General features: G+C 44.0%; 1 protein-coding gene across 7 annotated transcripts in view; it reads right to left on the bottom strand.

Annotated features, from left to right (window-relative positions):
- The window catches only part of FBXO21 (F-box protein 21), a 49,183-nt gene that overhangs the window by 13,119 nt on the left and 10,357 nt on the right, over nt 1-25,707 (bottom strand). For 3 of the 7 annotated variants that reach the window (XR_013401512.1, XR_013401511.1, XM_015152904.3), the window contains exons 4-10: nt 21,995-22,116; nt 19,142-19,288; nt 18,692-18,828; nt 16,962-17,098; nt 11,113-11,292; nt 9,687-9,819; nt 1,695-1,906 (exon numbers count right to left, since the gene is read on the bottom strand). Coding sequence is in view for 4 of the 7 variants with exons in the window: in XM_015152904.3 (XP_015008390.2) it covers nt 1,695-1,906; nt 9,687-9,819; nt 11,113-11,292; nt 16,962-17,098; nt 18,692-18,828; nt 19,142-19,288; nt 21,995-22,116 (1,068 nt within the window). In the remaining 3 variants the exon portion in view is untranslated. The remainder of the gene's footprint in view (nt 1-1,694; nt 1,907-9,686; nt 9,820-11,112; nt 11,293-16,961; nt 17,099-18,691; nt 18,829-19,141; nt 19,289-21,994; nt 22,117-25,707) is intronic. The other 4 variants (XR_013401513.1, XM_015152905.3, XM_077955342.1 and 1 more) reach the window with 3 other exon arrangements.

Here is a 25,707-nt window from a genome sequence, read left to right on the forward strand (position 1 = left end):
AAAGAAAAAGGTATGGGGACCTGGCCTAACAACAGCACACCAAATTTGATTCTCAGTACAATGAAGACTCAGGTGTTAAATGCAGAACTTCTAAAATAGAAAGTATCTTCGTGCTCAGGATAGGGAAGGTTTGTTAAAACAAGGCACTAAAAATACAGCCCGTAAAGGAAACGACTAACCAATTTGACATCACTAAAACCAAGAGACTAACAAATCCTGATCCAAACATTTAAAAATATGAGACAACTGGGGATATAGGAACTCTCACTAGATACTGCATGAAGTTAAGGAACTGGGGTTTTTTAGATGTGATAACAAGATGTTAAATATTAAAAGACCGAGAGAGAAGGAGAGAGTGCCCCTGCCTTTTAGAGGTACATACTGAAATCGCTATAGGTGAAATGGCATCTGGCACTTACGTCAATTAACCCAGAAAGGTAGGTCTGGAGGGTGCAGGGGAGAGTAAGATCCACCCCGTATGGAAGCTGTGGAGGCTGGATGACAGGAACACCACCTGGTTCCTTACAGTCCTTTCTCTCTTATAAATCTTTGCAAATTTCCATTTAAAAGTCAAAAAAAAAAATGCAATAAAGAATGAAAACCACCTGCCAAAAACAGGGAAAAGACATTTGCAACTTATCCTCATGTAGAGACTGATATACAGGACAACTAACGTATCAATAGGGAGGACTAATAACTCAATTGAAAAAAATACACGAAATGGGCCGGGTACCATGGCTCATGCCTGTAATGCTAGCACTTTGGGAGGCCAAAACAGCAGATCACTTTAGTCAGGAGTTAGTGACGAGCCTGGTCAACATGGTGAAACCCTGTCTTTACTAAAACACAAAAAATTAGCCAGGTGTGGTGGTGCGTGCCTGTAGTCCCAGCTACTTGGGAGGCTGAGGCAGGAGAATCGCTTGAACCCAGGAGGCAGAGGCTGCAGGTGAGGTGAGATCGCACCACTGCACTCCAGCCTGGGCAACAGACCCAGACTCCGCCTCCAAAGGAGAAAAAAAAAACCAAAAAAAAAAAACCACGAAAAGTTTGAAGAGGCGCTTAATAAGAGGAAACTTGGAACTTGGGTAGCCAGTAAATATATGAAAAGAACCTCACCGTGCTTAGTAACCCAGGAAACAGAAATTAAAACCACAGTGAAACACTATTTGCCATTTCTCACGTGAGTACACTTTTAAAGGTCTGGCAATAGCACCAGGCGAGAATAAGAACTCTAGGCTCCTAGCCTGCTGGTGGGATGTAAACTGCTCCAATCATTTTGGATACAGTTTAATTTTGCCTGGTAAATAGACCACGTGCCTATCAGATTTGAAGAGCCTGAGATTAAGTGACAAGACATAAGAACAATGAGGAAATGAGAGAAAAAAACTTGTGGCTTACAAAGTTACTTCCATGTTCCCAAACAGAGAAGGGTCAAACATCTAAAGGCCACTAAAAACACTAGAAGCTCTCTCAGGAAAGTAAGTTGCTGCTTAAAAAAACACAAAGGTCAAAGACATGGTTCAAAAAGAAAAAAAAGAGGTTCAGCGTTCTGTCTTCCCCAAGGTGCACACTTGGGGGATAAGTGATCCAGCCAGCTCCTCCGCCACTGTGCCCTGGGGGCTCACCAGGTGCGTGTGTGTCTCCGCAGCCCCTGTGGAAGGGACACCACAGGACAGACAATCGTGGGCACTCACCTCTTATGCTTCATAATGAGCCCGATGGAGTAGCAGACATCCCTGTGCTTCTCATCGGAGCGCAGCTTCACCTCCACGCCCACCTCCTCCTTTTTGCGCTCAATGTGCTCTAGAGTGTGCTGCACCAGGTAGCCCACCGCCCCGTGCTGCCCCGGGTCTAGGGTTTGGATGTGCTGGAGGATGTCAAGCACCTTCAAGACAAGACAGAAAGACTAAAAGATAATATTTTCAGCTAGGCCTTTTCTTTTTTGCGGCGAGGGATTTAGACCTACCTACGTAACCTAACAAAGGACCACAAGGGGTGGCTGTGCCCTGATGGCCCCAGTCCAGGTCTCTGGGCCATTCTCTGATGGACCGCCACCAAGTTGGCACTGCATATGCCCAGGGTTGGGCTCGACTGTAACACCGGCAGCTGGCCCAGGACACCCCAATTCAACCCATGTGCACCTGAGGAGTTCTTTGGAAACCAGTGTGCTGGGGTAAGCACTGGGGACGCAGGCAAGGGCCCACCACCTAGGGCACTCTGGATGAGGCGGGCTCTAACAGCACCTAGCATGCTTGGTTGGCATGGGAAATGGGAGAATCATGTTTTTCCAATACACAGGAACAATTTTCACTTGCCACTCATGAATTCAGAGGGAAAAAAATGCCAAATTGCTTTAATCGAGACCAAGAGAATGTTTGACACAACTGCTTCAGTGCTGGAAAAGATGGAAAAGTCACGAAGCGGGCGCCAAAGGGATGCATTCGTTGAGTTTATGAAGCTATACTAGAAGGAGGGAGCTACATATATCAATAGAGTTCTAAAATCCTGCTGGTCACTTCAGTGGTCTTAACTCATATGGTATTTCGTATTCAGCAGGCAGCAGGAGAAACTACATCTATGCAGAGAGGTTAAACTAGCAGCAAAGAGTAGCAGGCCTGTCTGACTCCACTATTACCGCCTGTACTGCAAACAGTACCTCTGTGGAAAAAACTCCACGCTTAAAAAGACACAGACATATAATTATTTCATACCCATTATGTTTACAGCCCTTAGCATAGTGTTTCTGACAAGGTTCTCCTTCCAATTTACTGAGTCCTGGATTACAGCCTACTTAGTGCATAAAGCAACCTGAACTCTAGGCCCAGACCTGTCAGACTAGCTGGTGTTTTTACCTCTGAATTCCTTTCTCAGCTTCTCAAATCATGAATAATCACTGTCCTATTTGCTGATGCACTATGAGCCTGTCAACGTATTGTGAAAACTCTAGTTTTATGCACCATGTTATCTTGCCTTTCAGACTGAGACGTGCTGGACCTCAACATTTACTGAACACTATTCTCTGCTGGTCACTGTGCTAAGGCCATCACGTTTTTTGTTTCACTTAATCCTTCCCATTTGACGGTCAGTAATTTCTTGACCTTAAATTGGCAGGATTAGGTGGGAAAAAAAAAAAAGCTTTTAATCACTGCCACTTCCAGAAGAGGACTCAGACTTAGTGAAGTGACTGGCCCGGGGTCACAGGGTGGTGGAGAGGTGGAGTGAAGCTGTGGCCCTGGGTGTGAAGATCAACTCTTGGTCTCAACCAGTGTCATACCCTAGCAAGAGTAGGAGCATTTTTAATTAACTACTACAAAAAGTTCCAAACACATAAAATGGACAAAACAATATAATCCCAAGTACCCTAAACCCAGTTTTGACAAGAATCAACAGCCAGCCAATCCCCCTGTGCCTCCACTTCCAGTCGGGCACTTTTAATTCTGGGACACTCGCAGCATTTACCCTCTACTTCAACAGGAAGCACCTACTGACAGTGCCTGCATAACGGCTGTACTCGTGGCCTGCCAGAGTTGCAGCAAGCCGCTTTCTCTGCCCCTCCGCTGTGTTCCACACACACAGCTCCCCTTCTCTCCTAGCAGCCACCTCCCCACCAGATAAGTAAAATGGTCAGAACTTGGTATCATCAGAGAACAGAGGAAGTCTAGATAAGGTCAAGGATAATTACCCCCCCTTTCACTGGGTGTGTGGCTGAGGGCGAAGGGAGAGGGCAGAAACGAAGAACTGCACCTCGGGGCCTGGTGTATTTGCAGACAGTGTTGACCCAGGTACCATGCCGTCCCCACCAAATACTCTAGGCCTAGAATGCCACAAGATCACCACTTCTGGGGCGGAGATCCTGGATTGGGGTCTATTACCCATGATGCATTTCCCTATATTGCTCTTCTCCCTCTAGCCTAGGGGTTGGCAAACTTTTTCTGTAAAGGGCTGGAGAAGCGACAGTAGGCTTTGGGGGCCACACAATCCCTGATTTAACTACTCGACTCTGCCACTGTAGCTTGAAAAAAGCTACAGATAATAAGTAAACAAACAAACTTATTCACAAAAAGTTTTGTTAATCTGGCCCCCAAGCCATAGTTTGCTGGCCCCTGCTCTGTCCCTGAATTCCAGGTTCCCTCTAAGGTTCTCTCTGAAGTTCTTGGCTCTGCTTTCTTGATATCCATTGTCTGTGGGATCCGCTACTTCTGGGGCTTCAGTTACCAGATGCTAATGCTGGGAGCTCCTGCTAAAGGCTACTGGGCATCTGCACTTGATGGCTTCAGGTCAGGACGAATGCAACATACCCCACAGAAAATACTCTCCTACTACCAAAACAGGCCTGTTCTCCAAATACCTACTTTCAGAGTGGCATAAATTGCCCCCATGTTGAAAAATCTGGACATCCCCTTTTAATCTTCTTTATTCATATCTAATGGAAGTTCTGCCACTTTTTTTTTTGAGACAGGGTCTCACTCTGTCACCCAGGCTGGAGTACAGCCTTGGCCTTGACCTCCCAGGCTCAGGCGATCCTCCCACCTCAGCCTCCCGAGTAGCTGGGACTACAGGCATGTGCCACCACACACAGCTACTTTTTATATTTTATTTTGGTAGAGACTGGGTTTTGTCATGTTGCTCAGGTTGGTCTCAAACTCTTGGCCTCAAGTGATCCACCTGCCTCTGCCACCCCAAGTGCTGGGATGACAGTCATGAGCCACCACACCTGGCAGTCATTTCTTAATTATTCATTTAAAAACATTTTTGAGTTCCTATCATGGGCCATGAATTGTGTTGAGAGCATGGGGAAGGCGACAGTTAGGAAGGAGACCTGGTCCTTGTCCTTAAAGAACATGCTCTAATGGAGACGGATGACGGAGCAGCAGTTACCAGAGACTGGATGAAGCTCTAGGAAGGGCAAGCACAGGAATGACGGAAAAACGTGACCTGGCCACGCACAGGAACCAAGGAAGGGGTTTTGGAGGAGGCAGAAGTCTAAACTGACAGCTGGGCAGAAGTGAGCCAGCCAATGGAGTTGAGGATGAGCAGAGGCCCTGGGCAGAGATGCAGCACATGCAAAAGACTGAAGCAAGACAGCGCAGGAACACAAAGTGGGTGCTGCAGAGGACCAAGGAGCTCCACAGGAGGCAGGGAGCATCAGGCAAGCAGGGCCAGACCGCCGAGAACCGAAAAGCCACACGGAAGAGAGCGAGTCTGGTCTTCAAGGCAATGGGGGAGCCACCCTGAGGGGTTTAAGCAGTGAAGGGACCTAATTGGTATTTTGTTTTTTTGGGTTTTGTTTGTTTGTTTGTTTTTTTGAGACGGAGTATCGCTCTGTCGCCCAGGCTGGAGTGCAGTGACCCGATCTCTGCTCACTGCAAGCTCCGCCTCCTGGGTTCACGCCATTCTCCTGCCTCAGCCTCCAGAGTAGCTGGGACTACAGGCGCCCGGCACTGCACCAGGCTAATTTTTTGTATTTTTAGTAGAGACGGGGTTTCACCATGTTAGCCAGGATGATCTCAATCTCCTGACCTTGTGATCCGCCCGCCTCAGCCTCCCGAAGTGCTGGGATTACAGGCGTGAGCCACCGCGCCCAGCCCTAACTGATATTTTGTTAAGATTCCTCGGGCCTGTATACAGAGTGGGTTCACAGGGGCTCAGAGTGGAGAGAGGGAGGACAAGCAGGAGGCCAGGGCGCTGCTTCAAGTTGCAGAAGTACTGGCCTCAGCGGACCGACTTTCACCCGTCTGGGAGACAGAGTCACGTGCAGGGGTGGAGCAGGCCTGTGGATATGCTGGTCTGGAGCCCAGGGTCCAGTGCTCCAGCAGCCTCAGGAGACAGGCAGAAACTGACACAAGAAGAGGGGAACTGTCCTAGGGCACAGGTGCAGGGTAGAAGACATCTGGAAACCATCCTTTAGCCTTGAAGGGAGGAACTGGCAAGAGCCTGAGAACCAGAGACCACAGAGCGAAAGGAACCGAGTGTTCCCAGAAGGGAGTAGCCCGCAGTGACAGGGCAAGACACAGAAAGAAAAAGTATCTACTGCATTTATCAATGAGGAGAATGGTTTCAGCCAAAGAGGGTCACTGGCTTCCTGGGCAAGAACAGTGCCTGTGGAGGAGGCATGGGAACGGGTCCTGATGTTCTGGGGAGTGAGTGGGAGGCAGACCAGGAGCTTCAGCTGTGGGGGAGGAGGAAAGGTGGCGACCCAGGGAAATGCCTGCAGGGCGGAAAGGGAGTACTTTTTGTTTTTCTTCTAATAGAAGAGACAGGTGTTTGCCTTGGAAAATTGGAAGGATACCTTTTCCACTGAAAGGCAGAGAAGGAGGGAAAGGAGAACTATGGATCATGATGCGGACGCAGGTCTGGCAGCAGGAAGGAGAAGGTGCCTGTGTGCTGGCTTCTTCAGAAGTGCTCTGGCCTCGGTCCACTGTACCACGGGATGCCGCGTGGGGTGGGCTCGGGCATCACCTTGCCCGCACTGAACTCCTGGTGCTGTCATGGCATGGGCAGAAGACCTGGCTAAGTTATTTAACTTCTCACTGCCTCTGTTTCATTACTTGCAACATGGCAAAAATAAAAATAATATCTACCCTATAGGGCTGCTGAGAAGATGGAAGGAGGCATTCAGTCAGTCCTCCTGACTTAAAATCTCACCATCCTGCCCCTCTCTATGTCCATCACAGCCATCATCACCTTGGATTACTGCGACAGTGACCAAGAGGGCTTGTGTTTCTTAGCTCTTCCTGATTTAATTCAATTAACAACAAGGCAATCTTCAGGCCTTCCCAGCTCAGGAATGTCTCCCTTTCACCTGATAAAGTCAAAGCCTTTCACAAACTGGTCTCACACGCCATAACAATTATACACACACACGTAAAAATACACCTCAAACTGCACACTCATCAGCATATAAATCCGTGCTAGGCTGACATGTGCAGGCACCCCACCCTCCCACCCCTGGCCACGTGCAGGTTGTTCCCACTGACCGCAGTCACCTACTTTTCTACCCTCTGAAGTTGTTTTTCATTTTTCAAGGTCACACCTCAAACCCCTCCTCTGGAGAGGAACCTTGTCTGATTTCTTCAGCACCCCCTGGATTCTTCTGCACTGCGAGTCCCACAGTTTTCCTTGGCTGTCTCAGGGGCTCTAGCTGGATTATGCATTTATTAAGGGTAGGCAGTCACGAGTGCACTGGGAATGAGTCACTTTTCTCCCCTAATCTCTGAATGAGGGGTCACCCAGGAGATGCACCCCAGCAGCAAATGTCATGAGGGAAAATGCTCTGCGTGTGGCAATTTTGGAACTAGGGAGGACACCAAGGTTAGTCCCCAATAAGTCTGTAAAGCCCAAGTACTGAAATGAGTCCAGTCTGGAAGGTGAGGACAACTCAGCTTCTGCAGATTTCCCCCTAAAACGGGATGTTAATAGCATCACTTCTCCAATGACTCAAAATTTAACTACAAAATTTACATTTAAATAAACTTGCAGGCTGGGCACGGTGGCTCACGCAGGTAATCCCACCACTTTGGGAGGCCGAGGCAGGCGGATCACTTGAGGTCAGGAGTTCAAGACCAGACTGGCCAACAGGGTGAAACCCCGTTTCTACTAAAAATACAAAAATTAGCCAGGTGTGGTGGCACATGCCAGTAATCCCAGCCACTTGGGAGGCTGAGGCAGGAAGATCACTTGAACCCGGGACGCAGAGGTTGCAGTGAGCCAAGATTGCGCCACTGCATTCCAGCCTGGGCAAGAGAGTGAGACTCTGTCTCAAAAAAAAAAAAAAGAAAAAAGTAAAAGAAAAAAAGAAACTTGCTTTGCTTGGCATCTCGTAAAAACTCCTTAACAAGTCTAAAGCAAAAAGTATACATATATCCCGGTATCAAAAATAAATAGGCAGGGGCTGGGTGTGGTATCTCACGCCCGCAATCCCAATACTTTGGGAGGCCGAGGAACACAGATCGCTTGAGGTCAGGAGTTCGAGAACAGCCTGGCCAACATGGTGAAACCCTGTCTCTACTAAGAAAAAAAATACAAAAATTAGTCAGGCGTGGTGGTGTACCTATAGTCCCAGCTACTTGGTAGGCTGAAGCAGGGAAATTGCTTGAACCTGGAAGGGAGAGGCTGCAGTGAGCTGAGATCATGCCACTCCACTCCAGCCTGGGCGACAGAGCAAGACTCCATCTCAAACAAACAAACAAACCCCAAATAAATAAATAAATAGGCAGGGTGTGGTGGCACACACCTGTAATCTCAGCACTTTGGGAGGCCAAGATTGGCTTTAGCCCAGCCTGGGCAACACGGTGAAACTCAGTCTCTATTTAAAAAAAAATAAAAAATAAAACACATAAATAAAATGAAAATAAATGATTACATCTTGGACAAGTAGTTGGTAACTTTGGTGGAGAGTTTTCTTTTCCAATAATTCCTCTACCACATTACACAGATATTCTGGGAGGACATTTGCCATGTGGGCTACAGATGACATCTTTTCTTTTCTTTTTTTTTTTTTTTTGAGACAGAGTCTTGCTCTGTTGCCCTGGCTGGAGTGCAGTGGCATGGTATCGAATCACTGCAACCTCCACCTCCTGGGTTCAAGCAATTCTCTTGCCTCCTGAGTAGTTGGAACTACAGGTGCCCACCACCACACCCAGCTAATTTTTGTACTTTTAGTAGAGATGGGATTTCACTACGTTGGCCAGGCTGGTCTCTAACTCCTGACCTCAAGTGATCCACCTGCTTCAACCTCCCAAAGTGCTGGGATTACAGGCATGAGCCACCATGCCCGGCTGACATCTTTTCTTAAAACAGGAGCCTTGGGGTTTTCCTACTGAAGCATCGTTTCTTAGAACTATTTTAGATCTTCGAAGTTGTGAATCAGTGAGACTTTAAGTTTAAGCAATGTAGAGTCACTTAGAATATTCACTTTTTCAAGAAAGAATTTATCCCTCTCTAATGACACAAGGAGATGAGTTTATGCTAATGGCCTGTGAGACCTCAGAATTAAATTCTGCTCTAAACAAACAAAAAGGACTGTTCACATATTTCTAGAGAAGAGTCAGGGCATGGTGGGAATGTGCGGCTGGCTCCTGCACTGTTATACACAGCGGGCCTCTCTACGTGCTGCATCCACACAGCTCGCAAGGTCAACACCACAGCCTTCTGAAAGCGCATGCTGCTGCCCAAAGGGGGCCAGTAAAAAACGGAGAAAATTCAAGTGAAACAGTGTCAAAATTCAATGGTTTCCAAATAGTCCTTCTCTACTCTAGTGGCTCAAGTTGAACATATCTAAGATCCAATTTTCCTGTGTCAAACAGGAGTACTTATTCATGGCCAATGTAGTTAACAGTACAGCTGGAGGTTGACCATTTACAGCTTTGCTTTCCGTTGCTGAGTGACGGTGACTCGGGGAAAACGATCTTAGGGCCCCCATGGGTGAGTAGTGGGGACAGAGGCTTTGTGGTTCTAGGGTTTAAGAAGCTGACCACAAAGAGAACAGGCAATTCCTGGCAATAGAACCAATTTTCCTTAGAATAAGAGAGGTAAAAAAAAAATCTACTGATGGGTTATGATTGAGAGACTGAATAAATGTGTGTTTATTCCCCATGTTAACACAAAGAGAAGCTTGTCACGGGCACCCTTCAATCTAGGACTTCCCTTTCTAAGGCAAGTGCAAAGCATCAAGGTAAAATAATTACCTTCTCTGGCCAGATGCCCAGGTGGAAGTAAAGCCTGGCTTGGAGGAGGAGAAGCTGCACCTGGTCCGGGTACATTGCCAGATAGAGATCCAGCGAGTCTCTCAGGAGCTGGTACGACTGGTCGATGCCTTCCCTAGCAGAGGAAAAACAATCTTTGTCTTATCCTGCTTGTTTTTTCAGAAAAGACTCTTTCTCCAGGCCCAGGTTTTAAATAGAATTGACACAAATCCCAAACGTTTTCTGATTCTGGTATTTCTCCTCTGTTCAACAATACTCTTAAGAAAAAAAAAAATACAATAAATATAAATCTTGTACCCTACTTTGGTGATGGGTACTAAATGAAAATCAGAAGCATTTTTACTAAGCAATCAGAGCAATAACACTGTACCTAATTAAAAATGAATTCTGAAGGCCAGGCACAGTGGCTCACGCCTGTAATCCCAGCACTTTGGGAGGCCAAGGCAGGCGGATCACCTGAGGTTGTGAGTTCGAGACCAGCCTGACCAAACTGGAGAAACCCTGTCTCCACTAAAACTACAAAAATTAGCCGAGCGTGGTGGCACATGCCTGTAATCCCAGCTACTCAGGAAGCTGAGGCAGGAGAATCGCTTGAACCCAGGAGGCAGAGGTTGCGGTGAGCTGAGATCACGCCATTGCACTCCAGCCTAGGCAACAAGAGCGAAACTCTGTCTCAAAAAAAAAAAAAAAAAAAAAAAAAAGAATGATGAGTAGGCAGAGCACAGAGGATATTTTTGGCCAGTGAAACTACTCTGTGTGATACTATAAAGGGGGACACATGTCATTATGTGTTTGTGCAAACACACAGAATATATGACACCAAGAGTGAACCCTCATGGAAACTGGACTCTTGGTGATAATGATGTGTCAGTGCAGGTTCACTGGCTGCAACAAATGCACCGCTCTGGTGTGGATGCTGACGGTGACGGAGGCTGTGCATGTGTAGGGCAGGGAGGATATGGGAACTCTCTGTACTTTCTGCTCAATTTTGCAGTTGGCCTAAAACTGCTCTAAAAAATAGTCTATTAAAAAAAGAATTATGTCATTAGACAGAAAACTATTACTATAATATACAGCCTACAACTTTCTACTTTCCCTATAGGACAAATTTCCTTGGACTTAGAAACAAGACAGTTTCATATTTTTGTTTTCTTATCTAATGATAGGAAGGTATAAATTAAAAGATGGCAAAGCATTTGGATACGAGAAGATCTTGCCCTTGAAAAATAGTATTTCCCAGTCTAAGATATTCTTGTTACTGAAGAATGCTTTCAGTACTCACAAAGAGAACTTGTCAGTGCCTACTGCAAAGATCTCAAAGAAAAGTCAGTTGGCACATCTCAAACACAATTCAAGCTTCTAAAGACATGTGCTCTGCAGAAATACTAGAAAACCAAGAAAACCTTACCGCTTCCCCAGGCTTAACAGGTTTCCCACCATTCTCTGTAACACCTTCTTGACATTGACCACACCATACAGTGCCGCAGTCACGTGCTGGCCGATCAAGTACTCGCATTCTTTCACTGTCAGCTGCTTGCCTTTCCCAAAAGCATCTATGTAGATGTAGTCAAAGATGTCCAGGGTCGCCCTATCCAAAGAGCCAAATATCAGATGAGAGCTGAACAACTCATTATTTTAAGTCTCCACAATAAGTAGCTCAAATCATGGGCTGAAGGTTGAGACCATAACATTTCTACTTAAAATATGAATGTCTTGTCCAAGTTTAAAATCTGACCCCTTTGTACAAGCTCTGCTCTGTCAAGACCACAGCACACTGACATTTAAGAAACAGCACCGATGTATGTCATCTAATAGCAACTCACTGCCAGGAGTATCTACAAGTTCGGCTAAGATAATGATTCATGGAATGCCTGAGGCAGTCTGTTAATTCCATAGATTAGCAGCAGGTAACAATCTGTGGATCCTGGGCCCTGGATGATCTGATGAAAGTTACAGCACCTCAGCTGGGCGTGGTGGCTCACGCCTGTAATCCCAGGACTTTGGGAGGCCAAGGCGGGCGGATCAAACAGTCAGGAGATCGTGACTAACATCCTGGCTAACACAGTGAAACCCCGTTTCTACTAAAAATACAAAAAATTAGCCAGCTGTGGTGGCATGCGCCTGTAGTCCCAGCTACTTGGGAGGCTGAGGGGCAGGAGAATGGCGTGAACCTGGGAGCTGGAGCCTGCAGTGAGCTGAGATCACGCCACTGCACTCCAGCCTGAGCAACAGAGCGAGACTCTGTCTCAAAAAAAAGAAAGTTACAGCACCTCACACCAGAAGGATTCGGCCATCAGTTCTGCTGATACACTGAGGTGGTCAGAGACCTGCTGAGCCCATCACAGCCTTGGGCTGGGAACCCTGCGCTAGAGCACAGAGAGCTGTGCCCCTCGCCTCGATCACACAGCTCCTCTTGTAGGCCTGCCTTCTGTGACCTGCACTAGCATGCTGGGGTTGGCCCTTGCTGAGCACAATGCTGAGCAGTGGTCACATGATGCAAGCTCTCACCGAACTGCCAGGCCCACTCTCTGCGAGGACTCATGGACGGGATTCAGGTGGCTCTGTTTCAGAGATACTTGTGTTTCTTATGAGCTATTGTTTCATCTTATATTTCAAGCCCACTACAAATCAGCATATTCCTCTCTTTGGCTGCTAAAAAAGTCCAATCGAATTTCCTCCTTGAGTTATATTTATAACCTACCCTTAGCAAAGATATAAGAATTATATGGCTGGGTGCAGTGGCTCACGCCTGTAATCCCAGCACTTTGGGAGGCTGAGGCAGGCAGATCACGAGGTCAATAGATCGAGACCATCCTGGCCAACATGGTAAAACCCCGTCTCTACTAAAAATACAAAAATTAGCCAGGCATGGTGGTGTGTGCCTGAAATCTCAGCTACTTGGGAGGCTGAGGCAGGAGAATCACTTGAACCCAGGAGGCAGAGGTTATAGTGAGCTGAGATTGCACCACTACACTCCAGCCTGGGCGACAGAGTGAGACTCCATCTCAAAAAAATAAAAAACAAAAATAAAATAAATAAACCTATGAGGAAAGTACAAAAAAAAAAGAATTATATAAATGTTCTAGAAACAAGGAACTCTTCAACTGTTTTTATGAGGCTAAAACTTCCTAAGGACAAATGTACAAAAATTTCTAGGCCAAGATCATTTATGAGCTATCATAAATGCAAAAATCCTGGATAAAACATGAGTAAATCAAATGCAGCAATGTATTTTACAAATAAGTGATTAAGTTAGATGTGCTGCAACAATGGAAGGAGAGTTAAATATGCAAAAATCTATTTTGTAACAGATGCTGGGAAGGTTGTGGAGAAAAAGGAATGCTTATACACTGTTAGTGGGAGTGTAAATCAGTTCAACCATGTGGAAGAGTGTGATGATTCCTCAAAGGTCTGAAGACAGCTAAACCATTTGACCCAGCAATCCCATTACTGCGTATATACCCAAAGGAGTATAAGTCATTCTATTATAAAGTCACGTGCACACATATGCTCATTGAAGCACTATTCACAATAGCAAAGACATGGAATCAACCTAAATGCCCATCAGTGATAGAGTAGATAAAGAAAATATGATACATATATACTATGGAATACTATGCAGCCACAAAAAAGAACAAGATCATGTCCTTTGCAGGGACGTGGATGGAGCTAGAAGCCATCATCCTTAGCAAACTAACACAGGAACAGAAAACCAAATATTGCATGCTCTCACTTGTAAGTGGGAACTAAGTGATGAGAACACACGGACCCAGAGTGGAACAACACACACTGGGGCCTATCGGAGGGTGGGCGGTGGGAGAGGATCAGGGAAAATAACTAATGGGAACTAGGCTTAATACCTGCATGAAATAATCTGCACAACAAACCCCCATAACACAAGTTTACCTATGTAACAAACTTGCACATGTACACCAGACCTCAAAAGTTAAAAAAGAGAACTTCTATTACAACAACAAAAAAATCTATTTCTAAACATATAAACTAAAAGAGAAAAACCTTATACGTGTAGACACAGAAAAAGAATTCTGAAAATACAAAAAAAATCTAATGCCTAGATAGTAAGAAAACTTAGCAAAGTAGGAATGTAGATGGTAGCTTTCATAATCCCTAACTGCTCCCAACAGCATGCCTGATGGTGAATTTTTGTTTTCTTTTTCTGATACAGGGTCTTGCTATGTTGCCCAAGCTGGCCTTGAACTACTGGGCTCAATCAATCCTCCCACCTCACCCTTCCAAGCAGCTGGGACTACAGGCGTGCGTCACCTTGCCTGGCTTTGAAATTTTAAAAGCATTCCATTTAAAGTCATACCCAAGGCAAGAGTCCCTGCTATCTTTGTTTTTATTCAACTTTGTACAAAAAGATCTAGCTAGCAGAGTAATGCAAGAAAAAGAAACAGATATATAGGAGTTATAAAAAGAAGAAACCAAACTGTCATTATTCACAGATACTATGATTATCCACAGAGAACAGCCAGGAATGGACAAATTATTAGCACCAATGATTTATTCAGCCAAGGCACTGAAAATCAAAACTGTATCTAGATAGCAAGCATATCTCTGCATACCATTAATACTTAAAAAATGTAATCTTAAAAATTACCATTTACAACTGCAAAAAAAAAAAAAAAGGAAGGTACCTAACAATAAATCTAACAAGATGCTAGCTTGATGAAGAAAAAGATAAAATCTTTTTAAGGCCAGTAATGACAACCTAAACAAACAGAGTGGTCCATGTTCATAATAAGACTGATAGCGAGACACTGGCAATGTCCTCCTGTTAATCTAGAACTCCAATTCAAAGTAATCCCTGGCTCCAATCAACAGACACAAAGGGGTTCCAAAGAACCTGACAAAATTGATTCTAAATCAATATGGAGAGCAAAAGCTAGAAACAGCCAAGGCAATTTTGAAGAACTAGCTGGAGTCTCATCCTTTCAGATATCAGGGATAATTATAAAGTTGCAGTGCTTAAGAAAATACGGTCCTGGTACAGGGACAGAGCCAAGTGGCCAAAGGCAAAGAGCAGAGAAAAAGAGAGAAAGGGCCGTATAGCCCAGAAGCTCCTGCTGTGTCCCTGAGGGCTGAGTCCCTTATGGGGCTCAGTGCTAGTTTCTGTCACATGTCGGGGGGGTATTAAATTATTTCCTTGTTCATTTGCATTACAGTATATGTCCACTGTAGCCCAAGAAGGAAAAATGATGTTAACTGCATACAATCCTACCCTGTAGTAAGTTATCATGGCAAATGACATGGCAATTGGTGTTTTAAATGTTTTATATTGTACAGAAATCTTTGGTGCATTATTACACAGGCATTTAAGAATATTTCGGAGATACCTGGGAAGATTGGTTGGGTTATTTGGAGAAAGGGAATGGGACGAAAAATCATTTTTTCCACTTAAAATAATGGAAATTGGGTCCCCACTATCCAAAAATTAAACCATTCAGTACATCCTCAGAAACACATTATCTGGAACACAAGGGAAGCCTGCAGTTATTTAATGCAACATACAGAAGTAATGAACCATAAACATTTTCATGGAAATAAACATGGCCAGGCGTGGTGGCTCATGCCTATAATCGCAACACTTTGGGAGGCTGAGGCAGGCCGATCACTTGAGCTCAGGAGTTCAAGACTAGCCTGGGCAACATGGTGAGACCCTGTCTCTACAAAAAAATTAGCCAGGTTGTGGTGGTGCATGCCTGTGGTCCCAGCTACTAGGGAGGTTGAGGTGGGAGGATGGCTTGAGTCCAGGAGATGGAGGGTGCAGTAAGCCAAGATTGTGCCAATGCACCCTAGCCTGGGTGGCACAGCCAGACCCTGTCTCAAAAAAAAAAGAAAAAAGAAATAACAAACACTTTCAAACTGGTGGTTAGCTCTGGAGAGGAGAAAGGGATGAGGAAGAGTACCTGGGAGGCTTCAACTAAATATGTAATGTTTTATTTCTTAAACTAAGAGGTAGGAACAGAGATCAATTGTACTTTTTTGCTATGCCACATCAGAAACTCTCCTGGGTATATAATATACTGGATAATCTCATTTAATCTTCCAAGCTGCTTTATAAAAAACATTAATCCATTTTACCAAGGAAGAAACTGAGGCCTCCTCAGAGGAAGGTAAAGTTTGAACCCAGTTTGACTTCAAAGCTCTAGTACTTTCTATCACACAATTCATCACTAAAGGGTTTCAGAGTTAATCATTAAGACAGAGTTTCAAAGATCAGGACATAGGTAAATAACTTTTTTCTTTTCCCCTAAATTGTAGATTTAATGAGAATATATTTCCATCTGTTGAACTATTTCTTTCAGAAAAGCTAGACTATAACTGAAAAGGAGCTTTTTGCCCTACAGAGCACTAGGTTTAAAAAAGAACAAAACAGTACTCAGTAACCAGGTCTCTAAAATTCTCATCAGTCACCAACCTTGCCTGAAGGGGAACATGGCCACCCTGTTCCATCTCCCCAGCTTTCTTTCCCTCCCTTCCTCTCTTCCTCTCCCACTCATGTGGGACAAAGAGGGAGATTTTACAGAAGAATAAAAAGAAATAATTTCTTTAAGAACTCTTTGATCTGATCTGCTTTGAAACAAAGGGACTCTGAGAACCACATAAGACCCTGAAGTCAGAGTCTTATTTTTTTTTTTTTTTTTTTTTTTGAGACGGAGTCTGGCTCTGTCGCCCAGGCTGGAGTGCAGTGGCGCGATCTCGGCTCACTGCAAGCTCCGCCTCCCGGGTTCACACCATTCTCCTGCCTCAGCCTCTCGAGTAGCTGGGACTACAGGCGCCCACAACCGCGCCCGGCTAATTTTTTGTATTTTTAGTAGAGACGGGGTTTCACCGTGGTCTCGATCTCCTGACCTTGTGATCCGCCCGCCTCGGCCTCCCAAAGTGCTGGGATTACAGGCGTGAGCCACCGCGCCCGGCCCAGAGTCTTATTTTTTAAAATTAAACTTTTCGAGTTAACTGTAGATTCACACATGCAGTTTTAATAAATACAGAAAGATCCAGAGAACCCTTTTCCCAGTCTCCCCTGATGGTACCATCCTAACTGTTATAGTATAATAACACAACCAGAATACTGACACTGATACAGCCAGGAAACAAAACAGTTCCATCACCACCCTAGTCCCGTTTTTAACCTGGGTGGTAACACCCAACTTGATGTTGAAAATCAGACTGCCTCTCAGCACAGAGGGATCGAATCTTCAGGACCACAGATAATGAGTCACAGATGCTCACCCTTCTGCGCCTTGGCACCACCTTAGTAAGAAGTGACTTGGGAAGTTGACAGGCTCCAGTGGGACTCCCAACTGCCGAGCAATCGTCAAATAGAGCAGAGACATGCTGATTGGGATTCCTGTTCTGCGAATCAAAACCTAAAGCAGAAAAAATGCTTTTACTTCACTGGGATGAACTATACATTCTCATTCTTTCAATAAACATTCTCATTAGGCACCTATTTTGCATTGGGCATGATGCTCATTTGTGAGGCTTAAGTGAGTATTTCACTTATTTAGGTCAGGGGTCGGTAAACTATAGTCCATGGCAATTCCGGTCCACCGGCTATTTTTGTACAGCTTGTGTAAGAAAAAGTTTTGTTTTTCAATGTTTGAAAAAATAGTTAATACTATTCAAGGACATATGAAAGTAACATGAAATTCAAATTTCAATGACCATATATACAGTTTTGTTGGACACAGCCACATTCAGCTGTTTTTACATTATCTGTGCCTCCTTTTACACCACAGTGGCAGAACTTGGTGGTTAACAACAGAGACCACATGGCCCTCAAAGCTGAAATAATTTTTTTTTGTTGTTGTTTTTTTGAGATGGAGTCCCACTCTGTTGCCCAGACTGGAGTGCAATGGCACAGTCTTGGCTCACTGCAACCTGCCATGTTCAGGCGATTCTCTTGCCTCTGCCTCCCAAGTAGCTGGGATTACAGGCAACCACCACGCCTGGCTAATTTTTTTTCTATTTTTAGTAGAAACGGGGTTTCACCATGTTGGCCAGGCTGGTCTCGAACTCCTGACCTCAGGTGATCCACCCACCTTGGCCTCCCAAACTGCTGGGATTGCAGCGTGAGCCACCACACCTGGCCAAAGCTGAAATAAGTTACTGCCTAGCCTTTTATAGGAAAAGATGGTCAAGCCCTGATTTAGGCCCTCCTTTTTCCAGAAAGAATTTAAAACTGTTTCAAGGAAAAGCGTGTACAATATAGCAAAATAAAAGTAGCAGATAGGGCAACAAAATAAATATGAAAATAGAACTAGGCAGAAAGCAAATAAAAAATAAATATAACAGATGCAAACTTGACACAGCTGGGCCACAGGTTCCCCAAAATGGCTAGAGGCCAGTGCAAAAAGAGGACCCTGATTAGTTCCACAGTTTAGTGTCATGAGATACAAACCGACCAAAGAAGAGTCAGAGAATATCTACTTTTAGTCAAAAATCTATCTCAAGCGTTTGCATATGGAGGATACTCTACGAGAAAACAGACAAACTCCACAACAATATCCTTAAAGCAGAAGGAAAAATAAGTTTCATTGAGCACTCAGAGATGGAAGGCATGGTACTGGCCTTCAAGAATGTACGGTCTATCAGACAGAAGCTTAAAAAAATACATATAGGATGGGCACAGTGGCTCACACCTATAATCCCAGCGCTTTGGGAGGCCAAGGCGGGAGGATCACTTGAGGCCAGGAGTTTGAGACCAGGCTGGGCAACACAGCAAGACCTCATCTGTACAAAAAATAAAAAATTAGCCGGTATGGTGGCACATAGTCCGAGCTTCTCAGGAGGGTGATGCGGCAGGATCGCTTGAACCCAGGAGCTTGAGGCTGCAGTAAGCTATGATTGCGCCACTGCATTCCAGCCTGAGCAACAGAGCAAGACCCTGTCTCTAAAAAAAGAAAATAAAATTACTATACCTATATTACTATGGTAATATACTATGTACCTATATTTACCTGATGCATATATAAGTTTAGGGCATTATAGTAATCCATTCGATTCCCCTTGAACTTCAGTTGGTCGTAAAGGACATAGTTCATGGCATCCAGCACCTGGCTCTGGAGTTCTATTTCCATTATCATGGATGATTCACCTGAAACACAGAGATCTACTCTGGACCCAAGCACAAATAAGGTTGTGACAGGTGCCCCAAACTACCCACAAGATGAAGACATTGGTAATGGCCTAGCAATATTAATCAAGTGTTGCCAATCTAGGAAGCAGAAGGCAGTATGTATTTGAACTGTTTTAGGTTCAACACTTCAACCACGTAAACACGTGGTCACATCATTTTATCACTTTTTCGTGACATAATGGGAGCACACTAACAAATCTCTCAACTCAAAGTAACCAATTCCTCTAGATTTTCTTTCGTAAATACAGCTGGATCCAAAGCAATGCCACACCTGCCTTGAAGGCCAAGCTGGGGTGGCGACTGTTTATGCCCCGAAGAGTTTTGCAAACGAGCTCTACGATGCTGTCAATTTGGGCCTGGATGTCTTTGAGGCTGATATCGGAGAGAGGATTGCAGTACTGGTCAATATATACAGCACCTGAAAATGAACAAGAATTACCGAATAAATTCTTACGTTACCCTTTTCTTATTAGGTTGGCATTTTACCCTGGACATCCTGGGACATGGCTCTTTACACCATCCCACTGGATAAGCTTCATGTTTTGGCCGCGGACCTTACTGCTAACACACTGAGAAGGAGCAACAAACATTTTCATAACAAAGTAGCTTACACTTTTAAAAAAATAAATACACAAACCAAACTTCTCTCAGAAGTCATGGACTAAAAAACTGCATGGTATATGGCACAGTCTCATATTCTATTACAAAGAGAAGTAAATGACATCGAGGAGATCTTTTCAAGCTACTTCTCTCTCCCTAGCTCTTATAGGTTCCAAATCCAACAACTCTGAAAACTTAATGGTATAAGGCAGTTCCTTTAGAAAAAAAAAAATTTCTGAAAGCCCTCCATGACAGATGTGCCATTTCAACAGATTACACCTCTCAAGGGCGAACAGTAAATGGACTCTGGAGCTAACCCTACTTTCCAATGAGATAACAAATTATGCTCAGGGAACGTACAGCTGAAAAGCTGTACAAAGCACACCGCAGACAGTCTCTTAAGAATCACTCCTCTTCACAGTCTTAGGCAATTTTGGAAGCAGAGACTGAAGGGCTAACGGCATCATTTGGGTAAGGACACCGTTACGTGGGAAGCTCTCCAGTCACGTTAAATTCAAGAGATCCCAGACCAGCTCAGAACCTGGACCCCCTTACCAATGCTCCAGAGCTGAAAGCAGTTGAATGAGTGTCAAGACACCTCGACTCCAGTCCCAGTGTTGCCACCAGCCAGGGACTGGCTCCTGGGCCTCCATGGGCCCCAGCTTCCCTACCTGGAGGCTGAAGCAGTTTATGCTGCACATTTCTGAAGTCTGTTCTTTCCTAATGCTATGATTCCCAGACTTCTTTGATGGCATCAGCATTATTCTAGTCACTCACCAAGGATCAGAACCTTGGAGAGTCAACTGTCATTCACTCAACTACTAAACAATTTCCAATGGCTTCCCAATGCTTATGACACTGATGTGGAAGTTCTTCGAAAATTATAACTTTGTATTTAGAAAATGAAAAAGGCGTATTTGTTTTCATACATAAGCTACAAATATATATATATATATATATTTATTTATATACTACTCTTAACTGTGAAATAACAGAAGATAGGATGCTTCTCAACTCCAGTATACAAATGAGGGGATTCTAGGGTGGTGAGATGTTTCACTTCCTTTTGGATGATATTAGGTTTTCATACACTTGATACGCATTTACACTAAGCATTGTGGGGTATACAGTGATCCTAACACAAGGACCACAACACATGAAGCTTAGGGACTAGTTACAGAAACAAAATGTATACACAGGAAACAGAAAAAATGCAAGACAGTTTACTATTAAATGCTGCTGTATCTCTGAGGTGAATAAAATCTCCAAGTAGTCAGTGGAAATTTAATGGAAGTGAGGCTTGAGCTGAATTATGGAGGGGAGTAGGATTTTCAAGAGGGATTATGAGGAGGAGGGATATCATGAATGAGGAAGTGAAGCCAGGTGTATTTGTGGGGCACCAGTCTAGACAATGGCCTGGCTGGAGCAAATGGGACATCCTGGAGAGTACGGAGCATAGGTCTGGAGCAGATCATGCAGGGCAATGAAAAGCAGGTAGAGGTTTAATATAAAAGGGAAATCAGTTGTCCACACTGCAGGTTTCACATGCAGTGGTGAAAGATAGGTTTCTAATTGGGCTGGCACTGATATACTGGCTGACTTGGAGGGAAGAGGGGATAATGTTCATGAAATCAAGTATTACTCAGAAAGTTGTTGCCAGGAGAGGCAGCCATAGACTGCATGAGACTAGTTATAGAAGCCAGCCAGGTGTGGTGACACTTGAGCACAGGAGTTTGAACCTAGCACAGGTGACACAGCAAGACCCCGTCTCTAAAAATAAATACATAATTTTTTAAAAAAATAGTAACAAAATAGGAACATGACTATGAGATACACTGGAATGCAAAAAAATCAACAATCTGGTAAATCACCAGAGGTAGGGAATAAAAGTAAATGACCAGTCATATTTACATTTCATAACCATAATGTATGGGAATGTTTGTGTAATATTTTAGGAATTCAAAATCATTTAAAAAAAAATGGAAGTCTCACTTTGTTCCTGTTCAACTTAATAAGAACAAAAAGATTCTCCACTCCTTTCTTCTTGCCTGTCCACTCAACTTCTTCCTTCTCACCTTTCATTATGGACAAGCAGACTCTCACTGATGCCCAAGAACATTCTGTCCTCAATAAACTCCAACCCGGGAGGTTAAGGGATTTACTGAAGGTCACAGGGAGACAAAATTGGATACATTTACTTCTGATTTGGAAATTATGCCTTAAAGCTCAGAAAAATAGGAATTTACTTCATTAGCTAAAGTATCACTCTCACACTTTAAGCCAATGATGCATCTTTAAAAAACACTATTTCTTTAGTGGACTTTGATAAAATCTTAGCTCTAAATTTAATAGTTTGAACTACCTCATTGGTCAGGCCCTATAATCCAATCTGCAGAAGCCCACGAAACATGATTTACTTTTCCACTTTACCACAAGGAACACAACGATTCCCTCTGCTGGTCTTAAAAAACTAATCAGTTACCTATAGAAATACTACTGTCCACATATATGGGAAAATACCCACCTTCAAGATATGACTCATAGTCATCTGGCTGCTGAAGAAAGGCCTTAAGATTATTTAAAATTTTCTGTTGCCGCAGGTAGTAAAGAATTTTTTTCGCGTAGTATTTCCAGGTCAAAGCTTTTCTGGAAACAAACAAGTCAGTAAGAATTAAGATTTGAAAATTTTCAGTTATCTATTTTTTACATTACACTAACATACCATGTAGTTTGCTGAACAAGAAAAATATGATTGGTTCATTATCTTATAATAATTATGATGGAAGTAGATAGCAGTCTTTGAATTGTAATATAATACTAAATTAGTTGTACTGAAATTGGAGGAACAGTTATCTGCCTGGCTTCAGACTTACTTGCCTGTATCTTTGGTAAAAGGAAATGGAAGAGCAGCCTGAAAAAGGAATTGAGCTGGGGAAGGTTCAGAAGATGGGGAGGCATCTAGAATCCTTTGCTGGTCCCCCTGCTTGGGCCACTTGGGCCTGGGCACTCACTGCCACAGTGAGTTCCTCATGGCTTCACATATTATGAAAACTCCTATTTTCCAGACCAGAGTTCTCTCTTGAACTCCAGACCTGTATATCAACTATTATCCATCTACTCTACATCCCGCTTAGAGAGCTGAGCACCTTCATCTTTCTTCCCCTCCCAGAGTCACCCTCATCTCAGATCAAGGCATCTCCATCATTCTAGTAAGGCCAAAAACCTGCAAGTCATACTGGATGCCTTGCTTTCTCTCATAAGCCATACTCGAGACCTGTCAGCCAAAGCTATCAGTACTATCTTCAAATTACATCCAAAATGTGCACACTTCCCAATTACTCCCACACGCCACCATCAGCATTTCTCTGTGTTGCAGCAACATCCTCCTACCTCGGCTTCCCGCTTCAGACCTGGCCCCTCCATTCTATCCTCAATACGGCAGCCAGAGCACTCCAGTAACATGTACAGTCATGTCACCCAATCCTCGACTCCAAGTCTCCAGTGGTTTCCCACCTTGCTCCAAGAAAAAGCCCAGTCCTAATGAGGACCTAAAAGGTCTCTTGAACTCTCGCCCCATTACCTCTCTGACTCCAATTCCTGCCACTCCCCCTCAGTCCAGCCACCCAAGCATTCCAGCTGTTCCTTTACTCTCCAGCGGGTGCTCACCTTAGTGCCCTGTTCCTTCTGCCTGGTACATTCTCCCCGGAGACTGCAGTCTGTTCTCACCTCCTCCTAGGTTTCAACTCAAATGTCCCCTTGAGTAAGGCCCCCTACATTATTTTAAATGGCACCACCTCACCATTCCCCTGTCTTCTTCCCCGATTATATTTCTCTATAGCATTTTTCATTTTCTAATGTAACCAATTTCTTATTTTTCTTAGTGCCTATCTCCCCCACTACAGTATAAGCCCCATGAAGGCAGGGATTTTTTTGTGTGTTGTTCATTGCTGTATCCCCAGTGCCTAGAATAGCGTTTGGCACATAGTAGATGTTCCATAACACTTGTTGAGTGAATAAAATTCTTCACCACATATCCCAAATATATATGGGGATTATAAGAAATAGGAGAGAGACAGTGATGAAACTTATCTGGCTGACATCATGAAGAAACAAACAACTTGCCAATCTTGAGGGAGGTCAATGAAAACCTGCAGAATGATCTATGTTTTATCTACTTTTTAATCTTTGAGTTGTACAACACATCAGTCTAGAAAATTGTGTGAAACAAACAAGTAGCTTAATGAATCATTATAAGACACATTCCTGGATCTACCGCTCTTGCCAAGACAGAAAATTTTGTGGCCAGCACGGTGGGTGGCTCACGCCTGTAATCCCAGCATTTTGGGAGGCCGAGGCGGGCGGATCACAAGGTCAGGAGATCGAGACCATCCTGGCTAACACAGTGACACCCCATCTCTACTAAAAATACAAAAAATTGGCCGGGCGTGGTGGTGGGCGCCTACAGTCCCAGCTACTCGGGAGGCTGAGGCAGGAGAATGGGGTGAACCCGGGAGGCGGAGCTTGCAGTGAGCCAAGATGGTGCCACTGCACTCCAGCCTGGGCGACAGAGGGAGACTCGTCTGAAAAAAAAAAAAAGAAAGAAAAAAGAAAACTTTGCAAACAGCCAAGAAGCCCTCTGGGGCCCCCCTCAACAATAATCACAAACCACACCTCTATGATTATCACTTTCTTGCTTTTCTCTTTAGTACTACCATGAAATATGCATCCCTAAACAGGCGAGACTGTTTTGATGTCTTTTAAATCTCTTAATCTACAGGATCCTCCTCCATCTTTTTTTCCCCTTGCAATTTATTTGTTGAAGAATCTGGGTTGTTAGACCTGCAGTTTCCCATCATCTGGAATTTGCTGACTGTACCCACATGATGTAGTTTAACATGTTCTTCTGTCTTCTGATCGCCTGTAAATTGGATGTAGAGGCTACATGAGATACAGATTTCATTAATTTAGCAAGACAACTTCATAGAAGGTAGTGCATTCTCCCATCAGGAGGCAATAATGCCTGGGTGTCTCTTTTGTGATGTCAGCAGCACTGCTACGCAATGTCTTGATCTGTTAATTCATTTGACGTTACAAAGTGGTGACATTAGAATTCAACCAACCCTTCTTATTTCATTAGCTGTGATACTTCTATAAGGAAAAACCTCCATGGAAAAGGCAGGATAAATGCTGATATCTTCCATTTACAATTTTTTTTTCAAAATAATGATGTGGGTTTTTATTTATCCTTCAAAGGTGACCAATTGTTTTTAGTATGATTATGAACTCATCGAGCTAAGCATATTCGACGCATTTCAATCCATTCCTGTTATTATCCACACTGATGCTCAAACTGTCACATCTGTGGCCACTGGAAGCCTCTTCACATTGGTTCCTCAATACTTCCGACATAAAGTAGTGTCAGTTTTCTTACTATCTGGTTAGGTTTCCAGGATGCTCCAGGCTCATCTTTTAAAATCCTTGCATTGGACACAGAACCAGTCTTTCTTCAAAAACCCTGGCTTCTTCTGTGGAAAATGTTGTATCAAGATGACAATCTGGATACCAGGGAAGATCAATTCCACTAGGTTGGTTATTGTTTCTAGATCTTTTCAGTGGACACACCTAGGAAGCCTAGTGTTTATGTGCACTTGTGTGTACATGTACATATGCACATGCACTTACATACACCTACATGCATTTAAACATAAAATATCTTTTGAGTTCATACTGACACTTCTAATTCAAAAATATATGGCTCTGACCTTCTATCTTATATCTATGTCTTCTTTATTCCGGGAGAATTCTGCTTCTCCAGGATATCACAGGTGATAAAATTAGAATATCACATTGTTATTCATTTACTTCATTCCACAGCTCTCTCTCATACACACACACCAGCCCTCAGAATAACAAGACTAATGTTCTTATCACTTTTGAGACGGAGTCTCGCTCTGTCGCCAGGCTGCAGTGCAGTGGTGTGATCTCGGCTCACTGCAATCTCTACCTACCGGGTTCAAGCTATTCTCCTGCCTCAGCCTCCCAAGTAGCTGGGATTACAGACAGTGTCACCCCACCAAGCTAATTTTTTTTTTAAGTATTTTAGTAGAGACGGGGTTTCACCATGTTGGCCAGGATGGTCTCAATCTCCTGACCTCATGATCTGCCCACCTCAGCCTCCCAAAGTGCTGGGATTACTCATCACTTTTATGATTACTGAAAACAGGTAAATATTTTGCA

This window comes from Macaca mulatta, chromosome 11 (assembly GCF_049350105.2).
Source record: "Macaca mulatta isolate MMU2019108-1 chromosome 11, T2T-MMU8v2.0, whole genome shotgun sequence".
Taxonomy (NCBI): domain Eukaryota; kingdom Metazoa; phylum Chordata; class Mammalia; order Primates; family Cercopithecidae; genus Macaca; species Macaca mulatta.